This window comes from Fundulus heteroclitus, unplaced genomic scaffold (assembly GCF_011125445.2).
Source record: "Fundulus heteroclitus isolate FHET01 unplaced genomic scaffold, MU-UCD_Fhet_4.1 scaffold_37, whole genome shotgun sequence".
NCBI lineage: Eukaryota > Metazoa > Chordata > Actinopteri > Cyprinodontiformes > Fundulidae > Fundulus > Fundulus heteroclitus.
In genome coordinates this window covers 2322450-2348488 of record NW_023396781.1, presented here as the reverse complement: position 1 = coordinate 2348488, position 26039 = coordinate 2322450, and the positions used below count along the sequence as shown (strand labels likewise).

Genomic DNA, 26039 nt, shown 5'->3' with positions numbered 1-26039 from the left:
GAAATAAATAGCGATGAAGGAATAAATAAATAGGGTAAAAAAAACACTAAAGAAAAATAAAACAAAAATTTCAAAGATACACAGAAATACTATAAAAAGTCTATAATTTTTTTTAAATAAATAAGGTGATTATTACAAAGGTGATGAACAAAAAAGCTTATTAAAGGAAATACATCAATTTATGTCTCAATGTATAATTGGTCCCACTTTTTAATTCGGGGGACCACCACCCCAGTCTGCCAATCCTGGGGAACTGCCCCTGATGTCTACGCGATATTACAGAGTCGCGTTAAACAACACAGCCAGAACCCTAAGGTACTCAAGACGAATCTCATCCACCCCCGGGGCCTTTCCACCAAGGAGCTTTTTAACAACCTCTGTGACCTCAGCACAAGAGATGTGAGAACCCGACCCAAAGTCCCAAGACTCTGCTTCCACAATGGAAGACGTGTTGGTGGAATTAAGGAGGTCTTCGAAGTATTCCACCCACTGACACACAACGTCCCGAGTCGAGGTCAGCTGCACACCACCCCCCCCTATAAACAGTGTTGGTACTGCACTACTTCCCCCTCCGGAGACGCCGGATAGTGGATCAGAATCGCCTTGAAGCCATGGCCTCTCCGAACTCTTCCCACACCCGAGTTTTAGCCTCAGCGACCAACCGAGCCGCCTGCCGCTTGTACTGCCAGTACACATCAGCTGCTTTCGGAGTCCCACAGGCCAATTAAGCCCGATAGGACTCCTTCAGCTTGACAGCTTCCCCCACTGCTGGTGTCCATGAGCGTGTTCGAGGGTTGCCGCCGCGACATGCATCGACATCCTTGAGTGTAAGACATGCAGCTGCAGGTTAGATAAAACAACAACAAAGTCGATAATTGAACTACGGTATAGGGTGTCCTGGTGCCAAGAGCACATATGGACACCCTTATGCTTCAACATGGTGTTCGTTATGGACAATCTATAACAAGCACAGAAGTTCAACAACAGAACACCACTCGAGTTCAGATCAGAAGGGCCGTTCCTCCCAACCACCCGTTGGTTATCCATGAGGATATCCAGTGGCTGTGGAGGCCAAATCACTTCAGCTGGTGTCCATTGTCCATTGTCCATTGTCCATTGTCACAAGATCCTGAAACAGCACCACAGGAGCTGCAGTTGGCACTGAGTGATCTTCAGTCTGACTCAACTTTAAAGGACAAGTTCAACTCTCTTAAACTGAATGACTTCTATGCTTCAGTTAAAGCCACGTTTCCAAACCTGCGAAGGAGGCCACAAAAGATCCTGCCGCTGTTTGGCTCAACCTACATGTGTGGGCAGAAATTCAGCGTCATGAACTTCAAGAAAGCCCATCACATATCTAAGTTCACAGGCCAACACCTGAGCACTATCTTGAGATTTGCCACAACAAAACTAACTCCCGACTTGCACTGGCAAAAAAAGGAGACCAACAGCCTTGTTCTTACTGAAAGTGAACGTGATTTCACTATGTTGGGTGAAAAAAACACATTTGGAAAATAATTTGTACAACAAGCCTTGCATATTCATGTTTTACTACCTGTTAAAGGCAAAACCTTTTATGCAATGGCTTTTACACGTCATTTTTAGTAGTTTACACAAATACTCCATACATCTGCTCTTGGCCTGGCCCGTGTGTCAGATTTAAGAACCCATTGTGGCCCTCTTGTCATAGGCACAAGATGGTTCTAGATAATCAATGGATGGAAGGATAAACCAATTTTAAATGCTTAGCACTCCAAAAAACTACTTTAAACTACGAGAGTGTCTGAAGGCTGAGTAAAAGAATGATGGAAAACATTTGATGTACATGATGCGAGTGGTACCTGGACAGCCCATTTGGGTGGTACTTGGCAGCAGTAGAAGACTTTCAGGCGCTCACTCACAGGACAGCTCTTGTCTTCAAAATGATCGACTATCGCCTGTAAAGACAACAGAGAAAATTATCTTCTAGGATTGACTGATTTGTGAATGTGAGAGTTTGAAACCACATTTTATTGATTGAAGGGATGATTAAACAATTTCAGAGCCAATGAATTGGAAACTCTCGTTGCATATGTTAGCAAAGAAGAGAGGCTGCAGTCAGCCTCCAAGTATCGACGGGTTTGTGAGTCATTAGGTACTAAATGGCTGATGATAGTGAGCATCCACAGAGAAAAACACAGAACCATGATAACCCAGTCAGACTACAGCAAGTCAGAAGCTTCCATCTCCTCGTTAAGAAGATTCGACGCTTAGAAGTCAGAAGTATGTTCCGTGGGAACAACTGTGTCCCCCTGACAGTTAAGGGCTTAAGAAGATGTTTCAAAACTTCACACTTCTGGAATTATTTTTATATATTTAAAGATTAAAATATTACTTGGATAATAAAACATCACAATGAAGGTTTCTGAGAAAACATACATTTTTCCATATGATGTGCAAATGTTTTGTAATGTTAACAAGCAACTTGCTAACAAGTTTTTGTAATGTTAACAAAAAGTGGGAAATGGGGAGCGGGGGGGGGGGGGGGTTAACACAGGTGTGATGTGAGCCCTCCTGTTGGTTCTAGTAAAGAGTATAAATACAGGCCTACAGATGAACCTCCGGCTTTATCATGTAGACTAGTTTAATACAATAGGCACATTAAGTAGCGCAACTGGAACACTCAATATGACTCAATTTTAAAGAGAAATTAAATAATGCTGTAACAGAATCAACAGTAAAGTTAAAATTTTTAACAATGTGCAAACATTATCAGCTTAATGTTGACACGATAACTCAGAATTATTGTCATTATAATAACCTTTTTAAAGATAATGTTATATCTCTTTACCTAGAAGCAGAAGTTAAGATTTGGTAGGGTTGCATCTGAATGACATATGAGATAAAAAAGTTTGGTCATGATGCAAAGCAGCATGTTTGGTAAAAAACTAACCGTGTCTCAACAAAAACACAGCATAGCAGCTGTCAAGCATGGTGGCAGAAGAGTGATAATTTGGGCTTGTTTTTAACTTTCTGGTCCAGATGTTGACCAAAAACTTTTCTGTATACTTAAATATTTCTGTTTCAAGTCTGAGGCCATCTGTCCCAAAATTTAGCCTTGGTGCAAATTACGTCATGCAGACAAAGAAGTAGTGGATTCAAGAGTCAAGAATGGGCCAAGACTCTTCAATAAAGTAAACAGAAAATCCCTACAACACTTACTATTGCCTCCAGAATGTATTGTATCATAAGGTGTAATTAATTTGTCCACACACATGGAGGTAAGACTGATTAACTGTTAAGATTGCATAGACCTCTGATCCACGTCACATAGACCCCATATTCAGTCATATTCAATAAATTAGACACAGTATTCGTATGAGGCTTTATTAGATAAAAATTACCTTTTGAAAAAAAAACTGGTATTAAACATGCTTTTCATTCATTCCTAGTTTTTTTATTGGTCTGATGCTATATTCTAATCTTAAATGTTGTGCTTTTATTAGCGGAAGATGATTTTCTTGGGTCACAATATGTCTCATCATGTCTCAAAAGCACCAGGTGAGGAGACATCACTAGCTCCTCCTCTCTGTTGGTCATTGAGGTCATGTTCCAGTTTGTCTGTGATTTAAAGGTGGACAAATGATGTCACAGAGCACTGCACCAAAACTAAAATCATTTTAACTCTAGCACAAAGCACATTCTCATCAATACATTCTAATGTGTTGTCAATCAAAACACACTCAAGGGAAAGTTTTTTTAAGGGAGAGTGCAGTGCCCACCACTTCCTCAGTAAATGCAGCTTTACTTAGTCCAGATGTTATGTTGGCCAGACAAACACTGAAATGTGAAACAGCATTGAATACTACAAAAAAGTGTTTACTGTGTACTGACAAAGGATTCTGAAAAAAAAAAAGATTTTCCTTTTATACTAGTTGACTTCATCATTTAGAAGATACAGTAAGTTGGGAAAAACCATAAACTTGGAAGAAAGTGCGTTTCATCTAAACCAGGAACATTTCTGGGAACCTGCACAACATAAAATCCAATCAAAGCATTTACTGCCCTCAGCTGCACCAGACCTCGGACTGAAAAGGTTTCAGAGAAACAACCAAGAACAACCTGTGTCTAATTTTGTTCAGTTGGAACAAAGTGATTGTAGTCCACAGATAGCCTAATAAATCCTTGACCAGCCTTTTCATAAACCCATTCTCTGAATGTGTTTGCCATTTCTGGGATGTTATTGATCAACATTGAAAATAAAATTTGGAGCTGTGGGGGATTAATGGATTTGTTTGTGTGCAGGGTTGTTCAGAAAAAGAAAGAGCAAAGTTACTCAATTACTCATCGGCACTGTGAGCCGAGGAGTGAGCTGGCATCAAGGTGTTTCACAATGTCATACTATCACCCATAATCTCACAGAACATTTCATGCTCTTTTTCCAATAATGTGGCTCTCTAATGATATCTCATCAAGATACTGGTAGTAAACAGCGCTGTAAAAACGTTATATCTTAACGATATATGCTGAGAGGGAGGCGGGGGACATTGTGAAGTGGTGGCTTAGTGGTTAGAGCACAGAGCTTCGGTCCCAGAGGTTTTGAGTTCAACTCCCATAAGCTGCCACTCTGGGTCCCTGAGCAAAACCCTTAACCCCCAATTGCTCCCCAGGCACCGCACAGTGGTAGCCCACTGCTCCCCAAGGGGATGGGTTAAGATGCAGAAGTGAATTTCTCCATTGGAGAAATGGATCAACAAAGTTCAATTATTATTATTATTATTGAGTCTGAATGGACCATGTTCCGTGCCTTTATTGTTGAGGCGGCTGGTCGCAGCAGTGGCCGCAAGGTTGTGTGGGGGGTACTCCGGGAGTATGGCGTACCGGGCCCTTTAATAAGGGCTGTCAGGTCTCTGTATTGACTGGTGTCAGAGCCTGGTCCACATTACCGGCAGGAAGTCGGACTCGTTTCCGGTCAGAGTTGGACTCTGCCAAGGTTGCCCTTTGTCACCGATTCTGTTCATAACTTTTATAGACAGAAATTCTAGGCGCAGCCAAGTTGATGAGGGGATCTGTTTTGGTGGCCTTAGGATTGCGTCTCTGCTATTCGCGGATGACGTGGTCCTATTGGCTTCATCAGGGTGTGATCTACAGCTCTCACTGGAGCGGTTCGCAGCAGAGTGTGAAGCAGCCGGGATAAGGATCAGTGCTGAGACCATGGTCTTGAGCCGGGAAAGGGTAGAGTGCCTGTCCGGGTTGGGGAGGACGTGCTGCCCCTAGTGGAGGAGTTTAAATATCTTGGGGTCTTGTTCACAAATGAGGGGAAGATGGAGCGGGAGATCGACAGGCGGATTGGCACGGCATCTGCTGTGAAGCTGGCGCTGTACAGGTCCGTTGTGGTGAAGAGAGAGCTGAGCCAAAAGGCGAAGCTCTCGATTTACCAGTAGATCTACGTTCCTACCCTCATCTATGGTCATGAGCTTTGCGTCGTGACCGAAAGATCGAGATCCCGGATACAAGCGGCCTAAATGAGTTTTCTCCGTAGTGTGTCTGGGCTCTCCCTTAGACATAGGGTGAGGAGCTCAGTCGTCCGGGGAGGACTCAGAGTAGAGCCGCTGCTCCTACACGTTAAGAGGACCCAGTTGAGGCGGCTCGGGCATCTGGTCAGGATGCCTCCTGGACGCCTCCCTGGTGAGGTGTTCCGGGCATGTCCCACCAGGAGGAGGCCCAGGGGAAGACCCAGGACACGCTGGAGGGACTATGTCTCTCGGCTGGCCTGGGAAAGCCTTGGGATTCCCACGGAGGAGCTGGCTCAAGTGGCTGGGGAGAGGGACGTCTGGGCCTCCCTACTGAAGCTGCTTCCCCCACGACCCGACCCTGGATAAGCGAAAGAAGATGGACGGACGGACGGACGGACGGACGGATGTATGGATGTATGTATGGATGGATGGATGGATGGATGGATCAGGGCCTAGGAGATACTGAATACTAACCCAATTAACAGTAATAGCAGGTGCCTCTGCTGTGTCCACCCATGCCACTAGTGTTGAGGGGAAATAACTTGAATACACTACCTAGATAATATCATGAAGTCGTTGCAATTACATCATTCAGATCTCTGCAACTGTGTCTGCGTAGTTCTGACCAAGGTAGACCCCTGGTCTCTCTTGGTCGAAACTATGCAGCAATTTGATGGTAAAGTCATGAATCAGACAAAAAGAAAGACACAAAGGAAAAGTTAAACACATCCACTTTGAGGAAAATGCTAAATAAAATCTCTGAACTGCAAGGTAAACCTGTACGCAATCTCCAGCCAAGTTTGTACAACTATAACTTCATCCCTGAAACACATAGCTCATTAAATAATCAATAAAACATTTCAATAAGTATGGTGCTTACCTATGGTAGTAGCTCAGATGTACAGAAAACAGATAAAGTGAAACAACGATCCTCTGAGTTTATTCGAGAAGTAACTGCAGCTTTACCTTTTCTGCCCGGCTTGTTTATGGTGCCGGAATTTCTGGTACATACACTCGTGACCCTCTGTGCAGACAATATGTCAGGAAAGAAAATCTGTTCGGAGCGTGGAGGTTTCGGAAGCAAGCGGTGTGTTTCGGCTTAATTCAAGAGTCATTTTATTGTATCATGACTTATCATGAGGCAATTGGTATTTTTGTCACAGATGGCTTTACCATAATTAAAGAATATCTTCCTACCTGGGTTTGCATCATGGCTCTCTCAACACACCGAGATTTTCCCTTTTCCAGTTTGGTCCTGAAGCAAAGTGCTGTGACCTCCACAGACCAGAACTTCGGCTGAGACAGAATACACTGTTCCAAAGACAAAAGAGGCATAGAAAATTGTAAGTGTTTTAGTCATACCTTACAGTACGGCAAGATGCTATGGGGTGATGTGTGATTAATAACCGGGCTATTACTTCTTGGTGTTAGAATATGTTTTGTTAATTAATTTATTGTCAATCAACTTTCCAAAAGCTGAAATTCATGAAATTTAAATGGAAATAAGCTTTTACAGTTTACAACAAAAAAGGCATCCCACTATATCTTTACTATGTTGTGTGCATTAACCTTAATGTGATTGTCGAACAAGTGAGTTGACCTTTCATTTAAAAATTATGGTGGACCTAAAGTAGCCTCTGTTGTATTATTGTTTTGTGAAGTGGATACTCAGTCAATTATAGTCTTCACTTTTCTTCCATCTTCAGAGGTTTCCAAACAGTCCCTAGAACACCATCAGCCTTCTTTATCAGCTTGTTGACCTATTTTAACCTTCTGGCCCTGATGCTGTGCCACCCCAACAGATGATGGCAGAATTGCAGCATCTTTTGGCAACTGATTTGTTGAATGATTTTTCATACATACCATAATCACACACTTTAGGGTTAATAAATATGGTAAGAGTGGAAAAAAATAACTTCAGAAAAAAAAACTGAAAAAATGGAAATTGCGGATAAATGGAATGGATTTTATAGGGCCCTAGACTGGGTGTTCTCCATCTCTTGGGTCAGCTAAAGTTGCAGAGCTGATGCGGAATCCCAAATAGCCGCTCATGTAGCTGGTTGCTGACGGCGAAAAAATTTTACCACTAAAAACGGGGCCTAATTATATTTTATCCTGTCAAAGACGTCTCCTGTGCATTGTAGGGAGAAATAAACAAGAAAGCTTAATTTAAAACACCTAATTATTAAAACTAGAGGTCCAAAGATTGTATCTGGGTGCTGCAGTGATAAGCTGGTGTATAATAGCTGGGGCAGCTTGAGGTTTCAGCTTTAGATGAGCTGATAAAAGGATTTCAGGGAAAATTTGAGGAGGGGTGCTGATACTAAGCTGATTTACCCACAGGTAGACATGTAAAAAAAATTACTGATGCCAGGATCTGGCTCATCTTTCATGAATACATTATGCAACAACAAAACTCTATAGATTATTGATGATAATGGAATGTCTCATGAAGATGATCAATGTTGGTAGCAGTGATGAACAAGCACTGATGCTTAGCAAGTCTTGTTGGAGTCATTAGTGCAATGGTAAACTGCCCTAATTATGTAGTTATTGCTGTGGTGACATAAATCACTGGGTGATTAAATTCACACGATAGGACATGATCAGCATTTGTCACCCTCCTGTTCACACAAATGAGCACAGAACATTGGAAATAGCTCAAGTAAAGTGCCAGAAGAAAAAACTTACTATTAAGGTTATTGTTTACTGTAGCATTTAGAATAACAATGTAAACTTTGAAATACAACAATACTTAATAATATCCACAGCTTCAAGTTTGCTTGATAATGGATGATATGGAATAAATATGTGCCTCACACCACTACAGCTCCTTAACTCAGACTGTTGGACTTTTCTGGACTGTCCTGAGGATAAAGTACCTCTTGGACCTACAAAGCCTTTGTCCTAAATAAATCCAGGGCAGTCAAAAGTAACCGGTCAACGGCGGCAAATCACCGTCTATAGCAGCTCTTGCCGCCGCCTACATTTCCCCGATTATACATCCCAAAAATCACCTTTGCATTTGTCTCCACTGAGAGCAACATTAACGAGTGATTGGGTTCCTTGTTCCAACCGAGATGCTACTTTTCCGATGAAAACACAGACCGGTGTTATGCCGAAAAGTGCATCCCTTGTCGCGGGAGCGCACCTCGCCCTGTACAACTGAATATCGACGAAGAAAACGGATTAAAATGTGACCAACGCAGTTACTTGTTCTTAAATTAATGATATCAAAACGTTTTATTAAACCTCTTGTGGGAAAAAAAAATGTTATTTGGCAGATTTGTTTACAAAATTACAGGTGTTATCCATCCATCCATCCATTTTCTGATCCGTTTTATCCCTCATGGGGTCGCGGGGGTTGCTGGTGCCTATCTCCAGCGTTCACCGGGCGAGAGGCGGGGTTCACCCTGGACAGGTCGCCAGTCTGTCGCAGGGCTATGGGTGTTATGAAAAAACATTAAATCCAAAGTTTTTATCCGAGGTACGGTTGATTTATTGTTGTGGTCTCTTGTCATTCACACACAACAATAAACCGTGAGAGCCTAGGTGAGTTTTGAAACTGCAAAGCTTTGTCTTAAGCGGAAGATCAAAGGTGCATCTACACAGCACCGCGTTCATAGACCAGTGTGATGCCTTCACAACCGTCAGAAAGCTATGGTGCATTCATGAGCACGGGACATTTCAAATTTAGGGGGGAAATGGAATAGAACTTAACTCATACAGTAATGTATTTATCCAGAAACAGTGTGGGCTTTCTTACAATACTGAATGCTCTATAATTGTATTTCTGATATTTTTTGATTATGCACATCTGTTAGCTTTTTATTCTGAAAAATCTATATTACATATAATATAATATTACAGCAGCAAATTATCTAAGTTTTTCAGGGGATGCATTTTGTGTTCGTCTCTAGAATCCTCGCAGATGATATGATAGCGTGTGTGTGATGAGTGGAACCATAGGCAATTTCTAAACCTGATTCAGATTCAGAATTTTTTTTGCTTTAGATCATGCCTGTTAATATGTAGAGTTTGCGTGGTGGCAACGCAAACTTCATTTAATCAGCATTAAAAAACACAAAGTACTAAGTCTCACTGAAATCTACTGAAATATAACTCCATTCAGTTTTATTTAACCCAAGAAACATTGAGCTTGGTCAGTTGGAGATTTTACAGTAAAGACTTGCACAAAGAAATAGAATCACATTTAACCTCATACAATAACGCATCAATGATGTAAATAACCTCCATCAGATGTAAACTGTGAATGTTCCTCTGTTTTTGTCACATGTAGATGTAAATGCGCATCAGTCTGTGTGCCGAGGTGCATGAAATGTACGTGAATCATTTAACAAGCTTTTTCATCCTCATTGAAAAATAAACCATTGCCGGTGCCATTTCAAGTTCTAACTCCACTGCGGTGTCTGCAACCGGAGCTTTACAGATGGAGCAGACAGACAGGTTGAGTAGTTAACATCCTCGAGTTGTCCCAAACCTGCCCCCTGGGACGATCTCATCCATATGTTGTTCAGATACATAAAATTCCCCTAAAACCGTGGCTCTCATTTTCAGCGAGGAGCCAATTTCCAAATATAATCAGACACGAAGACTGCAATCATATTACTATAATCCTGATTCACTCACGATTCGGCTATACTTAGATAATAATAATTATTCTCAGTATAATAGTTGTGTCTGGAACAAAACTAGCGCGATGGCTGACTTGGTAATTACTAGAAAGTGTGTGGGGGGACAGAAGTTCCTAATCAAAATATGGGAGGCATATTCATCTTTACAGTGGTTTGCTTTACATTACAATGATCAGCACTACGCTATAGTCAGCTCAATGCAGCAGTCAGACAGCGCTGCTTGGATCGGATAGACATTGAAGAACAAAACAGGTACGATCATAAAACTTTTTTATTTTCAGCCAGTTTCTTTAATGAGTCACTGGTGTCACTCAGGAAGCTGTGGGTGTGCTGTCATTCACTAGAAATATCCCTCAAGGTGTCTTAGTGATTGTCTGACAGCACCGTTGCCATAGTCATTTGGACACGTGGCAGGGGACTTCTGGGTATTTTACTGATTTGTATTTAGAGGCGTGGATAGAGTGGCCCCATGTACATGGCAGGTCCATCCAATTCCACAAAAACTGTGATTTATTAAGGTAAAGCATGTGGTGACATGTCTGCAGACAGTTTTGTACATCAGAATTTTCAGGATTCTTCCCAACCGCTAACATTTCGTATGAAAGCTGCGCACTCTTTCGTACATGGGGGCCCTGAACAGAGTTCAAGTTTAGCATAAAAGTTAATATCAAAAATCAAACATTTCCTGACCAATGATGATGACTGGCTAATATGCCGATTTAGAGTACCTAGAGCATCGCATTCTGCTATAACCTACTACACACAGTGGCTCTGCTTTACACATTTAACCTCCATGGTTACTTTTGTTGATCATGAAATAAAGACACTTTTTAGGTTGCAAGGTTCCCAATAGCAATTTCCTTGCATTTGGGGCCATTTTGATAAAAAAAGGGGGTTTGATAGATGCATGATATCCTTTGAATTTAACCTCAGAAGTATATTTCCTTTCAGCTTCCATGTAAGGATGGGTACCTTTAATATTGGAATCATTACGGTACAGATACCCAGTACCCGGGAATTGGTACTGGTACTTAATGGTACCTATTTTTGGTACTTTCTGTGTTTAAGATGAGATAAGATAAGATAAGATAAGATAAGATAAGATAGGCTTTATTGATCTCACATTGGAGAAATTCACTTGCCACACCGACTCATAAGAGAAGGTGCAAAGTAGGAAAGGTGCATCAGTTATATACAGTGAATCTTCATAAATACAGAGAATCTTCATATAGACAGTGGATCAAAAAGAATACAAAAAAATAAAAACACAAAAAGAAATAGGAATGGGCATATGATGTCTTATTTACATTCACAGTGATATATATAAGTATTGACAAATATTAATTTATTCATTTATGTAGTAATAAATCTAGTTGATTAATAAAATAATTCTTTTTTATTTAACATCTATTTTTCAATATATAAACTTGTTTGGATCTACAAATTAACTATATTAAACAATTTAGGAATTTTATTACATTGCCTGAATCCAATGCGGCTGGTGGTCATAATTGCAGGGTGGGCTAGCAGATAATTTTTTTATTTGTAATAAAATGCTACAGGCTGGATTCCAACAACAGAAGCATGCAACTTCTGCTATGAGTGGACATATGTCCTTTTCAACTCAAAGACAACTGCTAAAAAGCCACCAAAACATACCAAAAAAACAAGCTTAAAGAGAGCCTCTGTCAGTTGGCCAACCTAATTCGCCTGCATTAGGGGTTTCAACACTAAATATTTTAGATCGACAATTCCTTGTTGATTCCAAGCTGTGTTTCCTCCAAACAGCAAACGCAGAAAGCAGAATAGATATTTCTTAGCTATACTTGCTATTAGTCACTCCTTCCCTGAAACCAAGTCACAGAATGGTAAATGGACTGAACTTATATAGCGCTTTGCCCAGGGGCACATCGACATGTAACAAGGGGAAGCTGGAGTTGAACCCACAATCTTCTGATTGCCAGACGACTGGCATAGACCCATAGACTCGCACATTATTATACGTCCACTTTCATTGGCTATATTGTGGCCTTTGGCTGTGTGAGTCAAATTCAGGGAAAATATTATAGTGCAACAGTTTCAGAGAAAAAAAACATATCTCAGAGAAGTAAAGGATAAATTATAAAAGCTTCACCAGATAACTTTATCTGATATCTGATATCTGCACCCTAAAACACTGATTGTGATGTAATATAACACATAAAGTTAACAGGAAAAAATAAAGAAATACATGCTCAAATAAAATAAATAACAATAAAATGAATATTCACTGTGATGCTCAAACCCATAGCCTTACCACAGGAAAATGCTCATGTACCTTTATTTATGGTTTTCATTTATCCAAACACAATGATGCCCTTTAGTTTGCAATAAAGGTTATTGAGTGATTTAAATACATTTGTTCTATTAGTGTGTAGATTTAGTTCACTTTTCTATTTTAATCAACTCTTTTCTCCCCTCTGGTTTGTGATTATTAATAATTCTTTAATGTGTTTTTGTTTGTTTTTTACCTTCCATGAGCCCCACGAAGTGTGCCCAGAGAAATGGTGGCCAGAGCTCGGAGCGCCTACATTCTTGGAGGGGATAACTAGAGTCCACCTCCAGCTCTTGCTGGAGAGCAGGGATTTGTATTTTCTTTAGTTAAAGAAGCTTTTTGTAGTTAAAGCAGAACTGTGGAAGTTTCTAAGTATTAGCTTAATTTGAGATATGCTAAATGATTTTTCAGGTCAATGTGCAGCACTTGATGCGCATCTATGCTTCATGCGGACTGCTCTTCTCAAAAACTCGCCTATGTAACTTGAAAGGGTTGGATCCGTCGCTGAATGGCTCATGTGCCCTAGAGTGGCGCTCTTCAGAGCCAGCAACTGTTTATGGTTCTCTGATGTAGGATTTAATCTAGAAAGGAGAAGGTCGCCTTGTCTTTACAAGCGACTCCAAAGTGGTCTGCTATCAGATTCCAAAACACGAAGAGCGACAGTGCAGTGTTGTCAGTGGCCCTCAGGGGCACTAAACCTGGACGTTACAGGTCTAGCTCCCCCTAGTGGCTAAAAGATGCCTGTGCAAACTCTCAGTTATCCAGGTCATCGCAACAGCAAACAGTTTTTCTGAAGCACGCGCTTCAGAAAAGCTCAGCAAAAGTCTGCTTGCCACAGATTTAAGCCTGTTTGCTGTAGTGGGTAAAAGTTACATGGTGCTGCTTTAACTAAAGATTTGTATCCAAAGTTTAATATTTTTTATTTATTTCTTTGTTCACCATAAACTTGGTTGTACTGTGTAGTTTTCTTGTGGTTAGCGGCTTTATTGTGTTTAGTTATCCCTATTGTGTAATAATGGTCTGATCAGAGATCAGCCTTGTGTGTCATAATTTGGTAGGTCAATTATGTTTTGTTTGTATAGTGTTACTTTGCTAAGTTCACAGTTTTGCTTGAGTTTTGTTTGTTTCTTTGACCTCTTGAGTTTAGCATTATTTTGTAAATGTAACTTTTAGGTTAAAATAAAAACCCAATTATTCCACAAGGGAGGCATTTTAATGGTCATACGATGAATATCATAGCCCTTTGTAACCTGTTAGCCAGAACACTTGTGTTGTTATATTGGAAAGACTCATCACCTTCTTTATTTTCACAATGGATCCCAGAAGTCTTGCAGGATCTAAAACTGGAAAAGATTAGAATCTCCCTCAAAGATTCTGTGTCCTGCTCCTACAATAGTTGGCAACCGTTTCTGACATTACTGAAAAATGGAAAGATTGACATTAGCTGTTCCCCCTTGTATCCATTAAAAGGTGTATGTATATATTTAGAAACCTCAAATCTTAAGTTACCTTGCACAATTTAGACCCCACCACCTGCCACACACACACCTGTTTTTTCCTCTCTGGATCTGGGGTCCATCACAATCAGTGATATTAATATTCTACTGTAACATCAGAGCTTACTACAGATTTGGGGAGGAGACAGAAAAAGAAAAGGGGCACTGACGAAGACGGCTGGACATGTGACAACCATCTAACCAGCCTGCAGACTCCTGGATCTACATGTAGGCTGAGAAGATGCCTGCTCACAGAGCCAGCAGCTGCCTGCAGCCTCCACTGATAGCAGAGCAGTCACTGGCAGCCTATTGTTTAAAGCCTCCCCAGTGCTAATCTAATCCATTTTACCAGCTTCCAACAGTAATAGGCAAAAACCTGTTGCGCACAACTGTCAGTACCTAAAACAGTGGTAAAAAAAATACAGAATGAAAACTATGGAAGATATTTACTTAACTGTTTCAATTTGTAGCAAAAAACACAATCACAGATATGATGAAACATTTTTGGTATAACAACTAGAATTCTTTTGGCACAATATCTCAGAATATTAAAATAATACAACATTTCCCATGAATATGAAATCTGTCCTATGCAGAGCTACCTAGATGCTGTTTGTTGTCCACATTATATGACAAGGTGAGTTTGTTTTTGGCTCTGTGGTGGGGTTGGCTAGTGAAGCTCATGTGCCTGATCAGATGACAACACGTTAAAACAGTATTTAAAATGCCTCCACCAATTCAAAACTAGTTGTGTGGCAGAAAAAAATGAAGAACTATGAAAGAACCTGTGAAAATACCGCAACTGGCTAACTGTTGATGGCAACCACAGCTGCTAATGCCGCTAAGGTTGCCATCTGTTTCAAAGCCAGACAGCACTAAAAGGCTATTTTACCGTTTTTAAGTAATCCAGTACCTCTTGTTCAAAATCTAAAATATTCAGAGGTAAAACTTGAAGCTGATCGTTCATAAAATCTATAATCTATTTAAAAGAAGAATCTCGACTCATCTTTAGCATTTGAACCCCCTTCCATTTAGACAAACATCAACAAAATGTATTTCAAATGAGGTTATTGACATGAAATTCACAGCAGTTGTGGAAAAGAGCCCTTAATCCACACAAGCAGATCTCAATTGAATGTATAAATTATACGTAAAAAAATGTATACCTCTCAGTGGTCATACTGTTATGCCTGATCAGTGTATGGTCGAATGTAAAAGAGCTTTTCAGTAATGTGTCCCTTATAAACGGTCAGTGCCATGTTTTTTTCCAGCTCTCTGAAGCAACAGGTCACAGTCAGGATATGACGGCTGCTTTTTATCCAGAAATTGCTATTCATGAGTGGTGTCCAAAGCACTTCTCATCATGTTGTTGTCCCAGTGTAGCATTTGTTTTCAGGCAGGGCAACCCTGAACTGCTTCCCATTTCTACAGCAAATCCTGCTTGCCTTTTCCCTGATTAGATATTAATTCCCTGATGTTGAGCCCTTCTAACCTGCTGTGAAGCCTCTGTATTTTCTATACATCTTGGTTCAAGGGCAACATGTACAGAAGTACAGTATAGCGTTCTTTTGAAATATGTTGGAAATATGCACTTGGAATATTTCATTCAATTTCTTGCTATGACAGTAAAAACAACCTGTGAGCAATTATTTGGGCCAGCTTTGCGTGGACTTTGTTTTAATGCATTATACCTCTACTTGCAGCCTCAAGATTAAGGAGGAGTAAAAGAATGAAACATTGACTGATCCTGATCAAAGCTCTGTGAAGTAGTAGTGTTATTTCTGGTGGAAGCTCTTTTCAGCTCAAGTGCTCTTGGGTGTTTTTATTTGAAGTCACTGAGCATCCATTTTCATCCATTGTCTATGCGGATGGAGACTGGTGCCAGTCACTGCGCAACCTGTCCAGGGTGTACCGTGGACAGGTTGCCAGTCCATCACAGGGCAACACAGAGGCAAACAAGACAAAGAACACTCACACTCACACCTAAGGGCATTTTAGAGTAAACATTTAGCCAAAACCTCCGGTTTCCTGTAGGAGGAAGCCAGAATACCCAGGGAACCCACTCATGCAGTGGACAAAAATGCTAACTCCATACACAAAGACCTCAGGTCAAACTGGGGGTGTGAATTCATTCTCCACCCACTTTACCAAACAGCTCATTTAATTAGAGGAAAATGCAGTGACGATGGAAGCCTCACAACCTTTAAAACATTTTTTTATCCCAAATTGGCTTGTTTTGGGTTTGACTTTGACTTTACTAGAAAAACAAGATGCTACAAATTCAAAGAATAAAGAGACTTACAGAAGTGAAGGCCAGCAGTTCTTCTTCTGTAAGTTTGTGCACAGGATTGTTCTTCTGAAAGTCCGTGCTGAAAGACAACAGTATGGATCAGATAAATAAATGAAAAAGGTGAGCTAAAATAAGCAAATTAACAAAATAAGTGAATGAATAAATTGATGGATACACAAATTAACAAATCAAATAATACATTACCAAAAAACTAAATGTTAAAATGGATTAATGTTTCTATAAATACATTAATGAATAAGTAAATGGCTACTTTCCAAAAAACCCTGGAAGCAGGAATAGGACATCTTTTGGTTGCGTGTTGAGTGAAAGGACTCTGGCAGGCCAAAAAAAGTCGTCAACACCCTCCATCAGCTGATCCAGCTGGCATTATGGCTGGAGTGTGTGATGTAGTCACTACAGGCAATCTATGCAGCTAGCTGGCAGGGGGATTTTTGAGGCAAGGACTCCCCTCTGTGCAGTGCCCGTTTAATGCCTTAAATGTTCACAAGTTATTTTTTTCCAAGTCAAGTCTCAAATCATTATACATAACTCTCAAGTCTCTAACGAAAAAAAAACAAGCTCTCGTCAAATCCACAACATCTAGGTCAACTCCAACTGCACTGCTGTGAGTTAGGATTCCAGACCTGTTCTTAGGCCTAAATTATTACCTGAACATCTGATAACTATCTTTAAATATTTAGTAACAGCTATCTTTTAATCAATTAACACAAACTGCTGAAGGCTGAGTTATACCATTTGGAAAATTAACCAATAGTAATATTTACCCCCTTTAAAGATATAGGCTTGTATACTCAAAGAAAAATAATAAAAAGAGATTAGAAACTGTTAATGTTGAATTTCTGAATGAATCAAACAAATCACTTTTTTATCTTTGCAACGAGTAAGCTAATAGCTGTTTAATGCTGTTGTCGGGGAGTGAATGGTATTGTAGTGTGAAGCACTGGGGTCATAGGACTTGATAAAATACTGTATAAGTACAAGCCATTTACCATTCATACCGTCCACTCCATCTTATATTGCACTAAATGTGGTTTGGTGGGTTAGCTGGAGAATTTTTATCAATTCATTTCATTAAAATTGGTGTAATCATGAAAAAGGCAACTTGTGATAAATAAATGAGAGTTAAACTTCTGGATGAACAGAACAGGAAGTGCTTTTATTATTCTTGTAGTGTTACAGCTATGTAACTGCTATGTTTATTTTGTTCTTCAGTGACCCAAAGTCATCTAATACAGTCTTCATTTGGAGAGACCTAAATTAGGTCATTACTATGAAGCTATAGCTAACATGAATAGATTGTTCCAACCCATCAACAACCCATAATCTATCATCAATAGGTATTAATGAAGTATATCCTTTCCCAGTAAAAGATGTGCAACAGCTCTCCAGGCTGTAACTCACATATTGGCTTCCTTGCACTGTTCATTACATGTATTGGGTGTATCAGCAATCGTATTTTGTCGTTTGGGCTGTGCATCCTAATGGATCTGGGGTTTTAGAAGACTGTAAACTATCATTTTTAAAACCAGATCCCCGAGTGGATAAATTGCAAAATGCTGGTTTTGTGTTTCCATAAATATAAGATAAGAATGTAAAAACAAATGTGGTGACTGGAAACAATGGTAAATTAAAGGCTACACCCCGTTTTATTCATAGTTCTTCTCCCACTGAATCTTGAAGATTTATAAACAAAAGGAAATACAAAATAGAGATTTCCTTTAAATTTTAAAATGACAGCATCACAACAGAAACTAACTGACACACTAAATAACACACAAAACCTGGCACACAGTAGATGTACTGCAGGAGGTTCTGTCTGTCCTACTGGCCAGGATCAGAACACCAAACCAAACTAAACCAAACCTTATATACACAACTGAACAAGCCAGAATGACATCACACACTTTCTGAAACATTCCTCCAGCTGATCCAAGACAAACTCATCTGTAGTTCATTAACACGGTGAAGTGTCCCACAGTGGCCTGTTTAAGAAGACCCGCTCCTCTGCCTGAAAGGTCCCGCTGCTCCAAAACCTGTGCTCATCTAGCCATGCATGGATTTGGAGGACCAGGTTTCCCTAATTTAAACCCTATTTTAAATTTTGGCATGAATCCATAATTGCATGGCTTGTAATACAAAATTAACTTAAAATATATGTTTTACTCTGTGTAAAAATACTGCTCAATCCAGAAAATCCTCTCCACCTGTGCCTTATAACGTACCAGAGATTTACAGCACAGACTGACTACAATTTCCTACTGTCAGGGTTGAGTTTTGTTTCTTGTTTGAGTTCAGTTCCCCTCACGTTGCTTACCCTCCAGTAATCAGTTACACCTGTTAGGTCTGCAATCAGACAGAATCCACTCCACCTGTTAGTTTCTCTATTTAAGCCTCACTCTACCTTCAGTTTCTCGCTGGTTCGTCTTCACTCATCCTTCAATCACCTGATGTTCAGAAAGAGATTATTCCCACGTCTTCCTGGATGTCACCTTCTGTTCCTCGTTTGGCTCCCGAGTCCTCCGTATCTGCCCGCTCCCTCCAGCATCAAGTAAGTCCATCTTCCTCTGTTGGACTAATCCTGTCTCCCCTGTGCCAGGATTCTCAGCCTGCTCTGGGGGTACCCGTTTCTACGGCGCAGCAACCGCAGCGTCCCAGCAACCTCCAGCAGTTCAGTCCTTCCTGTCATCCTTGCAATAAACATTACTGAACTGTGCTCCGTGTGTGTGGTCTGAGTTCGGGTTCACCGTGACAAAAACATGACAGCACGAACCAGCCAAAAGGTGAACCCGAGACCCACACGGAGCGATCGTGCAGGAGCCGGTCAGCTAACGGGACTGGAGATTATTGAGCGGTGTAACCGGCTCTGCAGTCAGAGGGAGACCGTGCCGATCTGGCCTGACGCCTCGCATGCATCTCGCCAGGGTCAGTCACCGGCACGGAACAAGCGTGGAGGACGCCGTAGAAACGCAGCGTCGTACCTGGTTGACGCCCCACATTCCTCCCGTGAGGGTCAATCACCACCGCCTACTCCGCTGCTCTTGGCTTCCGTCCATCTCCGCCCAACAACCTCCACACCGGCTCCAAGGCGCTCGACCGCACCTCCTCCTCCCGACAAGCAGCAGCCTCACATCCACCAGTCTGCGGGGAAAGCAGGGGCGCACCACAAGGATCCCAGGATGGTGCCCAGGCCCCTGCAGCGGCCCCCGACTAGCTATGTTGAAATTGATGGATGGGATGTTCTTCCGCCATTAATCCCTCACCGTATCAAGGAGCCACCACAGACCAGAGTGCCACACATAGAGGAGTCCCAGTTATGGGACTTCTTCTATGGGGAGAGGGATGACTTGTTCCCCAGCTGGTCTGTCCCTGCAGGGGTTGGTGCACCGCACGTTACGGTCCAAGCCTGCGTGGGTGTGGTGCACATTGAAGAGCCTGTCTCTAAGGTTCCTGCTGCGCACGCCACGGCCAAGGTCTGCGTGGGTGCGCACGTCCCTTCACCGGCTGCTCCAAAGGGTTCTGCCGTGCACGCCACAGCCAAAGTCTGCGTGGGTGCGCCCGTACCCTTACCAGCCGGACCAGAGGCTCCTGCTCCTGCTGCGCACGCCACGGCCAAGGTCTGGGTGGGTGCGCACGTCCCTTCACCGGCTGCTCCAAAGGGTTCTGCCGTGCACGCCACAGCCAAAGTCTGCGTGGGTGCGCCCGTACCCTTACCGACCGGATCAGATGCCCCTGCCTCTGCCAAGCACGCCATGGCCAAAGTTTGCGTGGGTGCGCTCTTACCAACACCGGCTGGATCAGAGGCTCCTGCTGTGCACGCCATGCCCAAGGTCTGCGTGGGTGCGCATGTCCCTTCACCGGCTGCTGCAAAGGGTTCTGCTGCACACGCTACAGCCAAAGTCTGCGTGGGTTCGCCCCTACCTTTACCGGCCGGACCAGAGACTTCTGCTCCTGCTGCGCACGCCACGGCCAAGGTCTGCGTGGGTGCGCACATCTCGCCGCCGCCGGCCTTTGCTGACGTCCCGCCGCCGCCGGCCTTTGCTGACGTCCCGCCGGCCTTTGCTGACGTCCCGCCGGCCTTTGCTGACGTCCCGCCGGCCTTTGCTGACGTCCCGCCGGCCTTTGCTGACGTCCCGCCGGCCTTTGCTGAAGTTTCCAAATCCCGCGAGGGGGTCGAGGAGGACCCGCCTCCCCAAGTTTCCAAGACCCGCGAGGGGGGCGAGGAGGACCCGCCTCCTGAACGCTGCAGCCAGACGTCTCCTGGACTCAATAGCCGGGGGGATCCACCTCCATTCAAGCCCCGAGAGGGGGTCCAGGGAGACCACCTCTCGTCTCAGCTTCAAGGTTCTTTGAGAGTTCTGCGCTGGGAGTTCCTCATCAGAAAGACCCAGATGAAGCTCCAGTGCCGGCCACCTGAGACCTTGCCGCTTCGCCGTCGGGGTCGCCCTCCGCGACACTCGCTCCAGACTCTGCCTCGTCGGGCCCGCCCTCCTCGAGGCTTCAATGGGGCGATGCTGCTCCGCCTCCTGCCACGTCCTGGCCGTCCACCACCAACTCCATCTGGTTGGTTAGCTGGAAAGGGACGCCTGCGCTTTAAAGGACGCCTGCGCTTTAAAGGACGCCTGCGCTTTAAAGGACGCCTGCTCTCTCAGAGGTCCCAGCGCTCTCAGAGGTCCCAGCGCTCTCAGAGGTCCCAGCGCTCTCAGAGGTCCCAGCGCTCTCAGAGGTCCCAGCGCTCAGTTGTTTAAGTCAGTTTAGCTTTGTGTGTTCTTCTAGTTATCTTGGAGCTCCCTAGTTTTCGAGTTGCCTCCTAGTGTCCAAGTTGTTCTTGAGCCCCTAGTTTTTGAGTTATTCTAGTTCCTGAGTTCTCGTGTTCACTAGCTCCCAAGCTATCTTAGTGTGAAACCAGTTCCTGAGTGGTTCGCCGGTGTTCTCTAGTTATTTTCTAGAGCGTTTTGGTTTCAATGTTCTCTAGTCTCCGCCTTAGTTTTTTGTTCTTGTCTTAGTTCTCCAGTTGTAATCTCGTGATTTAGCCCCCTAAGTTCTATAGGTTTCTGCGTTCCCTAGTCTTGTCTGGTTCCTTGGTTTCTATTCTAGTTCCTTGTGGTTTCCGTTTTGTTCTGGGCATCCCTAGATACCCTGTTGGTTCTAGTTCTCCAGAGGCCTCCTAGTTCCACCTTTTTTCCCTTGCGTTTTGAGTGTTTCTCAGTTCCTTGGCATGTTAAGACGCCCTCTAGTCCCAGGTGTGTTAAATACGCCTGTTTAGTCCTAGGCCTTTGCCTACACTCTCTGCTCATCTGCTAGCGTTTATTGGACACTCTTTTTTTTCAACTTGTTAGCGTTCTCTAACGCCTTCTAGTCTTCCAAGCATTCCCTAGTTTCCAAAGATCCCCGGTGATCTCTCTTTGTTCGCCCTGGTTGGGTAGAGTTTTGTTTGACCCTAGCCCTCTATCCTGAGCCGCCCTCCACCCACCCTGGTTGGCTTAGTTTGTGTTTTGATGGTTGGGTAAGCTGGTGTTGATTCTAGCCCCCCATCCTGAGCCTCCCTCCGCCCACCCTGTTTGGGTTGTTTTGTTTTTTGGCCGTCCGGTGACCGGCCTTGAGGGGGGGGTGATGTCAGGGTTGAGTTTTGTTTCTTGTTTGAGTTCAGTTCCCCTCACGTTGCTTACCCTCCAGTAATCAGTTACACCTGTTAGGTCTGCAATCAGACAGAATCCACTCCACCTGTTAGTTTCTCTATTTAAGCCTCACTCTACCTTCAGTTTCTCGCTGGTTCGTCTTCACTCATCCTTCAATCACCTGATGTTCAGAAAGAGATTATTCCCACGTCTTCCTGGATGTCACCTTCTGTTCCTCGTTTGGCTCCCGAGTCCTCCGTATCTGCCCGCTCCCTCCAGCATCAAGTAAGTCCATCTTCCTCTGTTGGACTAATCCTGTCTCCCCTGTGCCAGGATTCTCAGCCTGCTCTGGGGGTACCCGTTTCTACGGCGCAGCAACCGCAGCGTCCCAGCAACCTCCAGCAGTTCAGTCCTTCCTGTCATCCTTGCAATAAACATTACTGAACTGTGCTCCGTGTGTGTGGTCTGAGTTCGGGTTCACCGTGACAAAAACATGACACCTACAAGCTGCTCAGGATCTTGTGGTTAAGCTGTGAAATGTTCTCTGCAAACAGCCTTCCTAAGCAGTGGCATCTCTGGCATAATAAGTTAAGTGGGGCATAAAAGCTCAACACCTATTAGCAGCTACAAATTTTCTTGTGAAGCATTCAACTTGACTTTGATCAATTTTAAATTAAACAGATAAATTAGCAAAATCTAACACACTAGAAATGCCATTTTATATAAGCTAAATGTAATTGAATTTCTAAACATAAAATTACAAATAAAGGCTTATTCATATTGTTCATTTATTGAACAGAAAAGGTTCACATCAATCCTTCAATGAGCTAACAAGGACAACCAACACTAGATTAATATTTACTTTTAGTTTCCATTTTCCTATGTTTTATTTTGTTTAATTTTTCATACATTTTATTCCAACAGTTTTTTTTAACTTGCTTTTATTCTGTTTTTATTTTCCAATTTTTTCACCATGTAAAGCACTTTGCTTTGTTCTTGTACTGAAAAGTGCTATACAAATAAATTTGCCTTCCCGTGCCTAGATGGTCAAACACCATCCAGCAGAAAGTAAACGTAACATGTGCAATTCAAGTATTTTGATTGGACAATCCGAGTTTGAGGCCAGAGGAATTGTGCCCCACGGATGTCTATTGAGAGCGTGTTGGGCATACGCACTGCCATTTTAGATGTTTATTGAAACAAACGTTGGTGGGCTGGCCCCAATATCAAGGTGCCTCTAGAGGATTTAGTCAGATTTCTGTCAGTCTTAGATATATAGACACAAATGTTTCTAGCAGAATTTTATTGATAAAGGAATGGTAAGGGAATAAAGAATGAACCTGCCCAAATGATTATTGTGAACATAGAGCTCCACAGCGACATCTGGTGGGGCCTGGCCCCAAATGCAGAGACACCACAGCTCCCAAGACATCCTGGGGTCTCATTTATAAACCATAAATGGTCAATAAAAAGCACCTCATCAGTGTTAATGTGGATTAAAAATGGATCAGCATACTGGCCAGTCCTCACCATTAGGCAAGAAATATTTGATCCCTGAAACTGTGTTCATCAATTCTCCAAAAGGTTCAATAACTCCACTGCGCAGCATTATGCATGAGTGTATTTGATCAGCGTTCACAGCAAAAAAAGTATTTGCCGAACACCTTGTCACAATAATTTGTTAATCTGTGGTATATGTCACCACAATGATCACCAGGGAGAGGAATGTAATACTAGAAACCACCAACAAAGTGTTGTATGGATTTTTATTTAAGATTTAACATGACTTATGGGCATTTATTTCAAATGCCCCACATGTATACTTAAATGCCACCAGTGCGCAAATGAATAACACTTGGGTTTTGAATGCTTATGATAAAGATGATCTATGATTAAAGTGTGATATGGAATGAAATTGAATGTTTGAGAGGAATCCTCAATTTGGTTGCAATTCACCACTTTACCATCTGCGTCGCCAGCTTCCTCATCTCCAAAATGAGCGCAGGCATGGGTCAGAGTTTATGAGGACCACACATATTCCCGTTAAGCTTTCTTTATAGATTCCAACTTTTGCGTGGAAAGTGACGTACGCATGTTTCAGGTCCCATTTTGTGTAAACACAAGCTATATAAATGATACCCATGAGCTGTCACAACTCACAAAAACAATATTTGTGCACAATGGAAAAAATCCTAGGATACAGCTGGGCTTCCTCTGTGATAGAATTATTCTTACTATTTTCTACATATTTTATGTTATTTAGTATGTTCATTGTATTTATCATATATATTTACTCTTTACTACTAAGAAGTTTTAAAGTTTTAGATCTCTGTCTTATCGTTGCAGAAGGCCAGCAGAAAGCAGAGAACTATGCTGTGACTGTAAGTTTTTATGAACTCTATTCAGCCCTCTGGACTGCTTACGCATAACTGCACTGTGTGAACTGCTTGGTTTTATCTGGAAGGTCACAGTTATTTTGCTTATCCCTACCCCTTAGCTTGACAATGGAACCAGGGATTCCTTTTCCTAATAAATATAAAGGGGGCGACGGATTTGCTTCAGATCGAATTTGGAGATCTGCATTAAGCATCTTCGTTCGATCTCCTTGCAAGATTATTTGAAAATTAACTCTTCTGTTGTCTCTCCTCCTTGTGTTGTTAATGAATGTTTTAGGTGTTTGAACCTGACATTTAATTGGTCCTTCGAGCCGGATCCCAACATACAGGAGGATTTCCTCTGGGTGAGGTGAACCGGGTGAAAAGTCAGTGATCACTGCATTCAGATCCTTTTCCAAGGGCCTAGTCCATCTCGCCTCTGGGTTTCTGACTGTTGACGGGAAGTCCGAGGGAGGATTGACAGCAGTGGTGAGTTGATTTGTTTTTTTAAAGGTATAAATGAGTACCTGAGAGGTATTGCGCATAGAAGGGGTAACAGAGCCCAAAAAGTCTGTGTAGAAAAAAAACTAAATAGGATAACGGCGTCCTGATAATAGGCCGTGTAATTCGAGGCAGGGCGGCAGAGTCCTACAAAACTAACGTCTGCATTGTGTGTTTGTGTGTATGACTGGAAAATTAAATACCACTCGGTATTTTCTTTTCATTTAAAAACAGTGGGATTGTAAGTAACAAGCCTTTGTGGAGGTCTAGCAAAAATTCTCCACTCGAAAGAGTTGAAGTGAGAATTACCACAACAGGTATTTTATTGTTACCCCACGGTGTAAAAAATTCCAGCCTATAGAACACCCTATGTGTTACAGGACTGGATCAAATTTATAAAAATGGGAAAGGGACAAAGTAACACGTTGAAACAGCTCCAGAGTAAAGACTGGAAATTCATTGAACAGCAGGACCCTGATAAAATAAAACTTTAGCTTCATGGGTAAAAGAATACAATGCAGGTTTAAGGGGTGATTTAACAAACAAGAAATATCTAAGGAAGCTATTATGAATAAATTCAGAGATTTAACAGGGGATCCCAGAGAAACAATTTGGGAGTTTTTGAAAACACAGCGGTTAGGACAAGGAGGTTCCGTAAAAAAAAAAAAAAAATCCTTTTTCGTTCCTGTTAATTTCTGCCGCGCTGCAAAGTTTAACTTCTGTAGTAAAACGATTCAAACCAGTAACATTCGTCATAAATTCTTAAACATCAGCAACTCCATCTGAGGATAACTCCAAAACTGATGTATGACTAGACCTAGGGCTGATAGAATCTATCTAATCAACTGGGTTGTACTTTTACCAAACATCTTTAAGCTCCATTTTAACTTTTAACTTTTAGTTCTGCTGACCGGTGATTCCTAGACTTACAATTAGCAGAAGTTGTTAGTGGGCTAATTTCTGCTTTCTTTTGATTAACCAGATTCAAGTTTAGTGTATTATATATAAAGTAGGACTTTCAAGCAATTAAAAGTTTTAATCACATATTTCATCTTTTTATTTCTGAAAGTATAAAAGCTCATTTGGGAATTTTAATATGCAATTTTGCAATAAATGACACTAGTTAAAATTATGCTGTACAAAAAAATACTTCATGCTGAAATATTTTTTAGCTCTTAAACAAAGATAGAAATGGTATTAAGCATGCATTAATACATTTTACATTTAGATAAAATCACAAGTTTTATTATTCATTTTTCACTCTCTCTCTTACACAT

The 26039-nt window shown here is 42.0% G+C and overlaps 1 protein-coding gene across 1 annotated transcript in view; it reads right to left on the bottom strand.

Moving 5' to 3' along the window:
- Positions 1-26039, bottom strand: part of ttc27 (tetratricopeptide repeat domain 27) — a gene marked incomplete at its 3' end in the record, with an annotated part of 176843 nt that overhangs the window by 51660 nt on the left and 99144 nt on the right. The window contains 3 exon segments of the mRNA XM_036130656.1: positions 1842-1937; positions 6693-6806; positions 16263-16329. Coding sequence (XP_035986549.1) covers positions 1842-1937; positions 6693-6806; positions 16263-16329 — 277 coding nt within the window.